The following is a 13,075-nucleotide window of genomic DNA, read 5'->3' on the forward strand; positions in this document are numbered from 1 at the left end:
TATAGTTCTCCTTTTTAGTGGGGTCTCTGTCTGGTTTTGGAATCAAGGTAATGCTGGCTTCATAGAGTTTGGAAGTATTCCTTCCATTTCTGTTTTTTGGAACAGCTTCAAGAGAATAGGTGTTAACTCTTCTTTAAATGTTTGGTAGAATTCCCCTGGAAAGCCGTCTGGCCCTGGGCTCTTGTTTTTTGGGAGATTTTTGATTACTAATTTGACTTCTTTACTGATTAGGGGTCTGTTCAAATTATCTGTTACTTCCTGTTTCAGGGTTTTGTTTTTGTTTTTTTTTTCGTTGTTTTTTTTTTTTTTAAGGTTTATTTTTGAAAGAGACAGAGCGCAGACGGCGGGCAGGCGGGGGGGAGGGGCGGCAGAGACAGAGGAGGAGGCAGAATCCGCAGCAGGTTCCAGCCTGGAGCTGTCAGCAGAGCCCAGCGTGGGGCTCAAACCCATGAACTGTGAGACCATCACTTGAGCCAAAGTCGGACACTTAACTAACTGAGCCCCCCAGGCACCCCTTTTTTAAAAAGGTTTTCAATGTTTTTATTTATAAAATTTCTTTACACTTGACTTAAATCCTGGTAGAGACATCTCCAAACAGTGAAATAAATTTACCCCCAAGGAGCAATGGGGAAAAAAGTGTTATTTTAAATGTTTTTTTTTTTTTTAACATTTATTTATTTTTGAGAGACAGAGCATGAGCAGGGGAGGGGCAGAGAGAGAGGGAGACACAGAATCAGAAGCAGCCTCCAGGGTCTGAGCTGTCAGCACAGAGCCCAACGTGGGGCTCGAACCCAACGAACCGTGGGATCGTGACCTGAGCGGAAGTCGGATGCTCAACCGAATGAGCCACCCAGGAGCCCCAAAAAGGTGTTATTCTAAAGCAGGACCCTCTTTATACCCCTAGCAGCCACATGACTGACTAAAATGGCTAAAAGTTACAAATGAGTAATTAAAGGCAAAATCTGCCCCCAAGCCAAGGGAACCACCCTTTACCTCTGGTAAAAACTAAGGCAAACAATTCTTCAATACTCCCTCACTTTATTAAGTGTAACAGGGTACTTATATATCTAAACATTTACTGTAAGTTTTCAGTGACATTTAAACTCTGAATTACCTTCCCATAATTAAGTTTCTTTAGGCACATTGGTTTGTATTTTATAGAAAACACGCATCTTTAGGTCACAAATAGGAAGGAGTATACTTTGCAAATGTTACAAAGATGATTCCAAATCTCTCCTGAACTGCAACCACTCATTTAAGTATTTAATGAAAATAGAGCCCCCAAACAACTGTTTAAACATAACACTGAGAGATTCTGCTGATTAAGAAATCCCTGAAAGAGTAGTAAGCCGTGATTACTGGAAAGCTCAGAATACTAGCAAGGCTTAATTGCAAAGTATTGAACAGAAGGCCACAAATTGTCTTTTCCTAAGAGGAGACAGGAACTAAGGATGTCAGTTAGTAATGCATTGGAATGGCATTGCCTAGTGCGAGTGTTGCGCAGAAACTCCAGGTCACCTCTCCTTTATTATTTTGGATAAGCTTCCACTATCATCGCATGGCCCTGCCCTCCAGCGGCACAGGCAGCCACCAAGCCATACTGGCCTCCCTCCTTCCGTAATCTGTTGGCAGCTGCCATGACCAACCGGCAGCCAGTAGCTCCAATTGGGTGTCCCAGGGACAGCGATCCACCCCAGTTGTTAAACTTCTCCAAAGGAGGTGACCCAACCTTGGTTTTTCTACCCATGTAATTTTGTGCAAACCAATCAGAATCCATGGCTTTAAAATTAGCCAAAATCTGACCTGAGAATGCTTCATGAAATTCAAAAGCATCGATATCAGTCATTGTTAATCCTGCCCTTTCCAGAACTTTTGGAGTAGCGTAAGTTGGTCCAAGTAAAAGTTGATCTTTTGGATCCTGAGACACATACACAAAATCCCTCAAATATGCCTTTGGCTTATAACCCATGGCCAGAGCTTTCTCCTCTGCCATTATCAGCATTGCAGATGCACCATCAGTCAGGAAAGAAGAATTTGCAGCCGTCACTGTGCCATAGGGCTTGATGAATGCAGGTTTTAGTTTGGCCATCTGCTCCAGAGACGAAGGACGAATGCCATTATCTTTGGTAACTGTATCTTTTCCTGGTACTTTGAAGGGCACAACATCAGACAGGAGTCCTTCATCCTGGGCCTTCTTGGCCAGGCTGTGAGAGCGCAGCGCGTACTCATCCTGGTCCAGTCGAGAAACAGCAAAGGCAGCGGCCAGTCGGTCTGCAGAGTGGCCCATGGTCTCACTGGTGGACAACTCGGCCACCGCAGGGAGCTCGGGTGACAGGAAATTCAATCTGAATTTAGAGACTAAAGACAGTCGCTGACCCAGAGTCTTGGCCTTATTGAGATCAAGCAACATCTTCCTCATTTTCCTTGAATGACGAATAGGGACATCAGACATTAACTCTACACCACCTGCCACGACCACATCGCACTGCCCAGAGGCAATCAAGCCAACACCTGTGGTCATGGCTTGGTTGGCAGAGATGCAAGCCATGGTGACAGTGTGAGCAGGAGTCTTGTCAGAGAAGCCAGCTCCCAGGGCAGCCTCTCTAGCCACATTGCTAGTCTTCACTTCCTGTATAACTGTGCCAAAGATGATATAATCAACAACATCCTTCGGGACATTGGTCCGATGCAGCAAACCCAAAAGTGCTGCTCTAGCCAAATCATGTGGCATCAGTTCCTTATATGAAGTGCCCGACTGCAAAAATGGAATGCGAACACCCTCCACCACCACAATATTCCTTATATTGGGTTTGGCTAAGGTTTTCTTTGACTTGGTCTGGGCGGCTGGGGCAGCTCGTAGCTGGGAGGAACAGCTTAGAGGTCTTAAAGAAAATCTGAGGGCCCATTTTGATGTACTGGGAAGATTTTTAAGCGTGTAAGTCAAGATGGAAGTCATTGTGAAATCTTAGCCTCAGTCCTCTCCGGCTCCCGCTGCGGGCAAGCAAGGTTTTGTTCCTGTTTCAGTTTTGGTAGTTTATATGCTTCTAGGAATTTGTACATTTCTTCCAGATTGCCCTTTTTTTTTTTTTTTGCGTATAATTGCTCATAATGTTCTCTTATTATTGTTTTTATTTCTGCTGTGTTGGTTGTGATCTCTCCTCTTTCATTCTTGATTTTATTTATTTGGGTCCTTTCCTTTTTCGTTTTGATCAAACTGGCTAGTGGTTTATCAATTTTGTTAATTCTTTCAAAGAACCAGCTTCTGGTTTCATTGATCTGTTCTACTGTTTTTTTGGTTTCGATAGCATTAATTTCTGCTCTAATCTTTATTATTTCCTGTCTTCTACTGGTTTTGGGTTTTATTTGCTGTTCTTTTTTCTAGCTCTTTAAGATGTAGGGTTAGGTTGTATATCTGAGACCTTTCTACCTTCCGTACGAAGGCCTGGATTGCTGGGAACTATTGCCTTTTAAACAGTGTTAAGCCTTCCAATCCATAAAAATGGGATATTTCCCATTTATTTAGATTTTATTTAATTTCTGTCCACAACATTTTATAGTTTTAAGAATACAAGTTTGCTCTTTTTCATTAAGTTTATTCCTGAATATTTTAATTTCGTTTGATGCTATTGCAATAGAATTGTTTTCTTAATTTGTTTTTGTTTATTAATTGTAAATGTGCAACAATAGAATCGATTTTTTGTATTTACTTTTTATCCCGCAGCCATGCTGAACTCATTTAGTAGTTCTAATATAAAACTTTTTTATTGCTTATTTATTTTTGAGAGAGAGATAGCATTCACTAGTGGGAGAGGAGCAGAGAGAGAACAGAAGATCCGAAGTGGGCTCTGCACTGACAACAGCAAGCCCAATGAGAAGCTCAGACTCATAAACCATGAGATCATGACCTAAGCTGAAGTCAGGTGCCCCTAGTAGTTCTAATGTAAAAATTTTTATGTATTCCGTAGGACTTCCTAGATACAAGATCTTGTCATCTGCAAATGTAGTTTTACTACTTCCTTTGCAATCTGCATGTCCTCCCCACACCCCTCCTAATTACTCTGACTAGTACCTCCAGCACTATGTTAAATAGAAGTGGCATAGTAGACATCCTTATGTTCCTGTCTAGGGAGCAGACATCCTGTCTTTAAATATTGAGTATGATTTTAGCTGTGGGTTTTCCATAGATGTTCTTTATCAGATTGAGGAAGTTCCCCTCTATTCCTAGTTTGTTGAGCATTTTTATCAAGAAAAGGGTTGGGTGTTGTCACATGCTTTTTCTGTGTCTTTTGCGATGAAGAAGTGAGTTTTGCTTTTTATTCTTTTGATTTTTGGATGTTGAACCAACCTTGTATTTGTGGAATAAATCTCACTTGGTGAAGGCGTATAATATTTTTTATATATTGCTAGATTTTAGTTTGCTGGTATTTTGTGGAGGCTTTTGTGTCTATATTCATAAGAGATACTGGTCTGTAGTTTTCTTGTGATGTCTTTGTTGGGTTTTATTATCACGGTGACACTAGCCTCATACAATGAATTGGCAAGTGTCCCCTTCTCTTTATTTTTTGGAAGAACTTGTGAAAAATTAGTGTTAAAACTTTAAATGTTTGGTAGAATTCAAAGATGAAGCCGTCTGTGTCTGGACTTTACTTTGTAGGTAATTTTTTTATTATTATGAACTCAAACTCCTCACTTGCTTTTGATCTGTTCAAATTGTCTATTACTTTTTGAGTCATTTTTAGTGGTTTATGACTTTCTAGGAATTTGTCCATTTCATTTAAGTTATTTAATTTGTTGGTATACATAGTTCATAGTATTCCTTTATAATCCTTTTTATTTCTTCAAATAAAATAAATTTATTAGTAATAGATTGGTAGTAAAGTTTTTTTCTTTAATTTTTGATGTGAGTCTTCTCAGTTTTTTTCTTGCTTAAACTAGCTAAAGTTTATCTATTTTGTTGATCTTTTTTGTTGTTATTGATCTTTTGTGAGAACCAACCTTTGGTTTCAATTATTTTTTCCTTTTTTATTTTCTTTTTGATTAGTTTCCACTCTGATCTTTATAATTTCCTCTTTCTGTTTGCGTTAGTTTTAATTTGCTCTTTTTCCAATGCTTATGGTGAAAGTTTAGGGTTTTTTACTTGAGATCTTTCTACTTTCTTGATACAGGTACTTATAAGTATAAATTTTCCTCTTAAGATTTGGCTGTATACCATAAGTTTTTGTCATTTATAAAAATATTTTCCTTTTTTTGGATCCCATTTTATTTTTTGTATGTATGTATGTATGTATTTTTAGATATCAGTTAGTTAACATACAGTGTAGTATTGGTTTCACAAGTAGAACCCAGTGATTCTTCGCTTCCATATAACACCCAGTGCTTATCCCATCACGCGCCCTCCTTAACAGCTATCACCCGTTTAGCTCATCCCCCCATGAACCTCCCCTCCAGCAACCTTCAGTTCTCTGTATTTAGGGGTCTCTTATGGTTGGCTCCCTGTTTTTATCTTATCTTTCCTTCCCTTCCCCTATGTTCATCTGTTGAGTTTCTCAAATTTCACGTATGAATGAAATCATATGATGTTTTTCTCTGACTTATTTTTCTTAGCGTGATACATTCTAGTTCCATCCACATTGTTGTAAATGGCAAGATTTCAGTCTTTTTGATCACCAAGTAATGTTCCATTGTATAATATGTCATATCTTCTTTATCCATTCATCAGCTGATGGACACTGAGCTCTTTCCATAATTTGGCTATTGTTGATAGCACTGCTGTAAACATTGGAGTGCATGTGCCCCTTTGAATCAGCATTTTTGTATCCTTTGGATAAATACCTAATAGTGCAATTGCTGGGTCATAGGGTAGCTCTATTTTTAATTTTTTAGGAACCTTTCTACTGTTATTCAGAGTGGCTGCACCAGTTTGCATTCCCACCAACAGTGCAAAAATGTCCCCCTTCCTCCACATCCTGGCCAACATTTATTGTTTCCTGAGTTGTTTGTTTTAGCCATTCTGACAGGTGTGAGGTAGTTTCTCAGTGTGATTGAAGCTTCTGCACAGTGAAGGAAACAATCAACAAAACTAAAAGGCAACCACTGGAATGGGAGAAGATAGTTGCAAATGACATATCGTATAAAGGATTATTATCCAGAATCTATAAAGAACTTACCAAACTCAATACCCAAAAAAACAAATAATCCAGTGAAGAAGTAGGCAGAAGACATGAATAGACACTTTTCCAAAGAAGACATCCAGATGACTAACAGACACATGAAAAGATACTCATACTCATCATCAGAGAAATATTAAAAGTATTTTCTGATTTCTCGGGTTTTTTTCCGCATAGGTTATTTAGGAATGTTTTGTTTAATTTCAGCATATTTGAGCTTCCCAAGTCTCATTCTCCTGTTGATTTCAGATTTCATTCTACTGTGGTTGGAGAACATACTTTGTATTATTTCTATCCTTTTAAGTTTACTGAGGTTTGTTATGTGGCTTAGCATGTGGTCTGTCCTGGCAAACATTCCATATGCACTTTAGAGGAATGTACATTTTGCTCTTGTTAGGTAGAATGTTCTATAGATAAGTATTAGGTCTAGTTGGTTTATAGTGTTGTTCAAGTCTTCTGTTTCCTTGTTACTCTTCTGTCTAGTTTTTTATCCATTTTTTAAAATGCCGTATTGAGGTCTCCAACTTTTTTTCTTTCATTGTCTCTTTCTCCTTTTTGTTAGTTTTTGCTTCCTATATTTTGCTGCTCTGTTATCATAGTAGATACGTGTTTATAATTTTTTTTTGATACGTGTTTATAATTCTTATGTTTTCCTCACACATGACCTTATTTCATTATGAAATATCCCTCTTTATCTGTAGGAACATGTTTTTATTTTAGAATCTGTTTTTTATGATATTCATATAGCCACTTCAGCTTTCTCATCATTGCTGTTTACATGATACATGTTTTTCCATCCTTATGTTTTCAATCTATTTATATCTTTATATGTAAAATATGTGTCTTGGGGTGCCTTGGTTGCTCAGTCAGTTAAGCATCCGACTTCAGCTTAGGTCATGATCTCTCGGTTTGTGGGTTCAAGCCCCGTGTCAGGCTCTGTGCTAACAGCTTGGAGCCTGGAGCCTGCTTCGGGTTCTGTGTCTCCCTCTCTCTCTGCCTCTCCCCCACTCACACTGTGTCTCTCAAAACTGAATAAACATTAAAAAAAATTTTTTTTAATAAAATATGTGTCTTGTAGACAGCTTATAATTGGATCATGTTTAAAAAAAATAACAGTTTCTACCTTTTTATTGAATTGCTTAATCCATATTTGTTATTGATATAGTTGGATTTATATCTTCCATTTTGCTTTTTGTTTTCTATATATCTATACCTGGAAAGGTGGTGGATTAGCTATCCTGAAAAACTCCCTTGAAGAAAATAACTAAAATGCTAGATAAAAATATCAAAACTATCTTCTAAAACTTAACAGAGTTGACATAACATTTAAGCATCTTCAGGTCCCAAAAAATAAAGTGAAGGCAGGAACCCACCCTAGGCATAATTAAGCACTAACACAGATTGTCACCCTAAGGGTTTCACTGAAGTCTATAGATCTGGGATTTATTTTTAAGGTCTACGTGAAGTTGTGAACAAAATATAGAACTTAGGGCACACCCATAGTGAAAAAGTCCTGCTTAAAGCTGGGTTTCCAGTAGGCTGCAATCTAGTAAAAGAATAATAAGAAATAAACACATCCATCCAGAAAAGTAAAGCAAGGAAACTTGCCTGTCTTAACCTCAGTAGCAGGTCTGGGGAAAGAAGGCAGTAACAAATTCATCCTCAGAATTTGTAACTACAGAGCAGCTCTCACATAGGTTTATAGTTGTGAAGTTTGCACTGGTACATTTTATCAGTGCAGTAAACTACATGTGTATCTGAAAATTCTGCAGCCCAGAATTTTATTTAAAATGGCCCTAGTAAAAGGGGCACCTGGGTGGCTCAGTCGGTTAAGTGTCCAACTTCAGCTCAGGTCATGATCCACAGTTCATGGGTTTGAGCCCTGTGTTAGGCTCTGTGCTAACAGCTCAGAGCCTGGAGCCTGTTTCAGATTCTGTGTCTCCCTCTCTCTCTGCCCCTCCCCAGCTCACACTCTGTCTCTTTCTCTCAAAAATAAATAAACACTTAAAAAAAATTTTTTTAATGGCCCAAGTAGTGCCAACTCATGCCAACTCATGCCAGGCTGAAGCAAATGCACATCTCTTTAAAGGAATTTCAACCCAGACCTCAGAATATGCCCCCAAATGCCAAACTCATAGACACCATGAGTGAAAAAGTATAACAAATAGAAGTAACAAGCAAAAATGAGACCCACAAAGACAATTTTTCAGGGCTTTCTGGAAAAATGGCTGATTCTACGATTGGAACAGGAAATATAGAAGATGAGCCTGGAGCATCTTGTAGTGCTAGAAAGTAAGGAGAAAACCTTAAAGTGATGGAGAGTATGTCAAAGGGACACAAGAACCAAGTAAAAGAGCTCCTAGTGGCCAAAGTTCCAGCAATTTGAGCAATATAGTAGTATTGAATTATAACCAAAGAATAAACATTCATGGATCCATAATATAAATAAATGATTGAATAAATAAATGGGAGCAAATAGACAGTTTTGTGCAGAATCCCAAATGTCTGAGTATGTATGGAGTATGTAGACACTTTACCCTTAAGGAGGTAGAACATAATTCCCTAGTCTTTAAGAATGGATTGCACATAATAACTTCCTTCCAAAGAGTTTAATATGGGAAGAAAAAAGAGAGTAAGTTTACAGTGAAGAACCCTGACGAAAACACTACCTCAACCAGGTGGTCAAAGTCCACACCAACAGTGATAAGTCATGCTGACGGTATGTACCCTTAATATGTAATGAGAATGGCACTTTAAAGTCTTCCTCCCCCAAACCTGTAACACAGTCTATTCATGAGAAAAACAAATGAACAACATTCTGCAAAATATTTGATTGGTACTTCTCGAAACTGTCAAGGCCAGGGGTCTTGGGTGGCTTGGTCGGTTAAGTGTCTGACTTTGGCTCAGGTCATGATCTTGCAGTTCGTGAGTTCAAGCCCCACGTCGGGCTCTGTGCTGACAACTGGGAGCCTGGGGCCTGCTTCAGATTCTGTGTCTCCCTCTCTCTCTGCGCCTCCCCTACTTGCACTCACTCTCCCCCTCTCTCTCAGAAATAAACATTAATTTTTTTTTTTTTAACGTAGGTGTCATAAAGGACAAAAGCTGAGGAACTATTCTAGATCAAAGGAGACTAATGAGGCATGGCAGCTAAATGCAGTCATGATTCTAGGGGCGCCTGGGTGGCGCAGTCGGTTAAGCGTCCGACTTCAGCCAGGTCACGATCTCGCGGTCCGTGAGTTCGAGCCCCGCGTCAGGCTCTGGGCTGATGGCTCGGAGCCTGGAGCCTGTTTCCGATTCTGCGTCTCCCTCTCTCTCTGCCCCTCCCCCGTTAATGCTCTGTCTCTCTCTGTCCCAAAAATAAATTTAAAAAAAAAAAAAAAAAAAAAAACGTTGATAAATGCAGTCATGATTCTAGATTGGACTGTAGCCCCAGGGGAAAAATTACTATAAAGGACAATTTTGGGAAAATTGCTGAAATTTGAACATAATCTTCACATTAGTATCATATCAATGTTAAATTAAATGTATTTGGTAATTATACCATGGTACGTAAGAGAATGCCTTTCCTTTTAGGGTATATACACTATAGTATCCCAGGATGAAAGGACATGATATTTATAACTTATTCTCTGATGGTTCAGATAAAATGTAAGTAATATGCATATGCTTGCAGGTTGTGATAGAGAGAGAAGCCAGTGTAGCAAAATGTTAACAATTGGTGAATCCTACCAGAAATGTATGGAAGTTTATTCTATTTTGCTGCCTTTTGGTAGGATTGGAATTTTCTTTTCTACAAAATAATATAAATAATAATATATTATTTATAATATTAATAATATATAAATATAAATGATATAAATACATTACAAAATATATTTGTAAATATAAATTTTACAAAATAATAATAAAATTTTCTCTTTACCAGAAAGAGTCTGAAAAAGATGATGGAGATGGTGTAGGATTTAGCTATACAAGGTATTAAAATAAACTATACAGCAGTAACCATTAAAAGGATGCTATTGTGGGGGGCGCGTGGGGGGCTAAGTCAGTTAAGCATCTGACTTCTGCTCAGGTCATGATCTTGCGGTTCGTGAGTTCAAGCCCCACGTTGGGCTCTGTGCTGACAGCTCGGAGCCTGGATCCTGCTTCAGATTCTGTGTCCCCCTCTCTCTCTGCCCCACCCCTGCCTGTGCTCTCTCTCTGTGTCCTTCAGAAATGAATAAACATTAAAAAAAAAATTAAAAAAAAAAAAGGATGCTATTGGGTCAAGAGACTGAGAGTGGGTACCTCAATGGAAATAAATACACTGAGAATCTACTGTTTTAAAAGTGCCATTTCACATCAGTTTGGAATAGATGGATTATTCAACACATTATACCAAGATGCTTAGCTAGCGTTTGGGGACGTGTGGGGGTAGATTTCTCCTTACCCCTGTTGCCAAGATTCGTATATTTCAGAGATGTAAGTAATAAAAGAGAGCATGAGATCATAAAAGTTCTGGATGAAGGTGTGGATTATTATTTCTTATAAAGTAAGGTGACAAAATCTAAAAGTCCTAAAAGCAAATATTTGATAAATTTGTCTACGTATTTTAAATTTCTGCATGGTAGAAAAATACTATATGCAAAGTCAATTTATAAATGCAAAGTAGGAAAACAATTTTAAACAGATAAACTTGAGAAAAGGGGGCTAATTTTCTTAATATGCAAAGAGCTTTTTTATAAATCAAAGACAGTCTAATAGAAAAACAAAGAACATGAGCAGGAATTTTATGGTGAAAGAAATACACATGGCCATGAAAGATATGAAACAATACTTAGCCTTTTTCATAATTAAAGAAATATAGTAAACCACAGATTTTTTTTAATATTCATTTTGAGAGAGAGAAATTGGGGGGAGGGACAGAGAGAGAGGAAGAGACAGAATCCCAAATAGGCTCCACCCTGTCAGCGCAGAGCCCTATGTGGGGCTCAATCCCACTAAACATGAGATCATGACCTGAACCGAAATCAAGAGTCAGACTCTTAGCCAGTTGAGCCACCCAGGCACCCCTAAAACACAAATTTTTTAAGCCCTTTAGAATAGCACAGATGAAAAGATTTGATGCTGATTATAAAAATATTGTTGGAACTTAGGATCCCAAGCCTGCTTGGGATTCTCTCTCTCCCTCTCTCTGCCCCTCCCCTACTTACATGCGCTCTCTCTGTCTCTCTCTCAAAATAAATAAATAAACTTTAAAAAAAAAAGTATTGTTGGGATATGGGGAAATGTACATACATCTTCATAATACTATTGTTAGAAGTGCAAATTTATTGCAACATTTTTAAAGAATAGAGCAATTTGACAATGTCTAACCATTGTGACTTTATTAACATTTGTTAAGTAGAGCTCTGGGATGTCCAATGGCTCAACAAAAGAGTACAAGGGAAATTGATATAGAGAACTTTATTACTCACAGGTCCTGGAGGAGGTACACAGCATGCTTTGAGGGGACACACGGGGCAAGAGAATGGCAAAACCTGGGGTACATGCCTTTATTAGGGTCTATAGGTGGATTGGTTCCCAAGATAAGGGTGAACTGGTGAATTCAAAACCAGAAAGGGCAGTATTTTGGTAAGCTTGGCAAGGGTCTTCTGTAAGCGGTGCACAAAGGGTAAGGCCCTAGGAGGTGGGGGAGACTGTGTATCACAAGGATTTTTGGGAAGGTCATATAAGGAACTTAAATACTTAAGATTCTGCGTGCTGTTCTCTAGGGCATGCATTCGAAGGAGGGGCTAGTGTTAGTTCAAGGCCCCTGCAGTCCGCTTGCCTACACAAAATGGATGCTGAAGCAGCAATATTTTGGACCCCTTTATCTAAACTCTCAACATGGACTAAAATTGAAATAAATGTTTCTTTTATCCAGCATTTCCACTTGCAGGAGTTATAAAGTTGTATCAAACATAAAATCTCACACGCGCACACACACACACATGCACAGATATCCACTGGAGCATTCTTCAGGAGAGTAAACATTTGGAAACAACCTAAACATGTAGTTAAATTATATATCAAATCAGTAAATATAAAATGTTTACATATGCATACAATATTTTTTTCATTGAACAAATATTTTTGCAGCACTTGGCAGCATTTTATCTAAATGGGTATATAAAACCTGGTTAATAGTTTTTATTAGAAAGTGGCTTAGGGGTTGAGGGATGGCAGGGAGACTTTTTCACCTTAAATTCTCTACATTATTTGAATATTTTACAATGAGCATATTTAACTTTAATTTTTAAAAAATAGTAAATCATAGTTTAATATACTTTGATATATTTGGGGAGAATTTTACAAATGCTGTGTGTAAAACTAATGTATTATCAGAATAGACATCCATCTCAACCGATTTGAACTTTACTCAATGAAGTACCATGAGATAGGGTTGTGTAGTCTCATTGCTCATAGAGCTCTTTATACTCAACGGATTCAGCTTGCTCATTTTCTACTCTTTACCATGTATTTTACTTCAGCCCCAAGTCAGTGGGACTGCGTTGTTTGAAAATACTGATATTGGAAAACAAATACATTTTCCAGTAATGTTATCTATTTCCTCATTCTTTTGCTTTTGCTTTTGCTTTTGCTTTTGCTTTATTTTTTAATGTACTGTCGTTAGCCCTTTGACATTTTGCTGCTTTTATCCTGTTGCTATGGTATCCTTCCTGAAGTATAGCCATAATCTTGTTATTCCTCTGCTCAAATGGTATACTGGTGCTTAATTTCCATTAAGAATAAATTTTAAAGTCCTTAGCCTAGTGTTCTAGGCTTCACATAATTTGTCCTCAAATTCCTACCTCCTTTCCTTTTCCTTTCCTTTCCTTTCCTTTCCTTTCCTTTCCTTTCCTTTCCTTTCCTTTCCTTTCCTTTCC

The 13,075-nt window shown here is 38.2% G+C and overlaps 2 protein-coding genes across 3 annotated transcripts in view; one reads left to right on the forward strand and one right to left on the reverse strand.

Annotated features, from left to right (window-relative positions):
* ALMS1 (ALMS1 centrosome and basal body associated protein) overlaps positions 1-13,075 on the forward strand; it is a 94,095-nt gene that overhangs the window by 35,790 nt on the left and 45,230 nt on the right. The window lies entirely within an intron of this gene.
* Positions 673-3,005, reverse strand: LOC125937109 (trifunctional enzyme subunit beta, mitochondrial-like). Its single transcript, XM_049651705.1, has one exon. It carries the CDS (start codon positions 2,954-2,956, stop codon positions 1,529-1,531), a length of 1,428 nt encoding a protein of 475 aa, XP_049507662.1. The 5' UTR covers positions 2,957-3,005; the 3' UTR covers positions 673-1,528.

The sequence above is a fragment of the Panthera uncia genome, assembly GCF_023721935.1.
Source record: "Panthera uncia isolate 11264 chromosome A3 unlocalized genomic scaffold, Puncia_PCG_1.0 HiC_scaffold_11, whole genome shotgun sequence".
Lineage (NCBI taxonomy): Eukaryota > Metazoa > Chordata > Mammalia > Carnivora > Felidae > Panthera > Panthera uncia.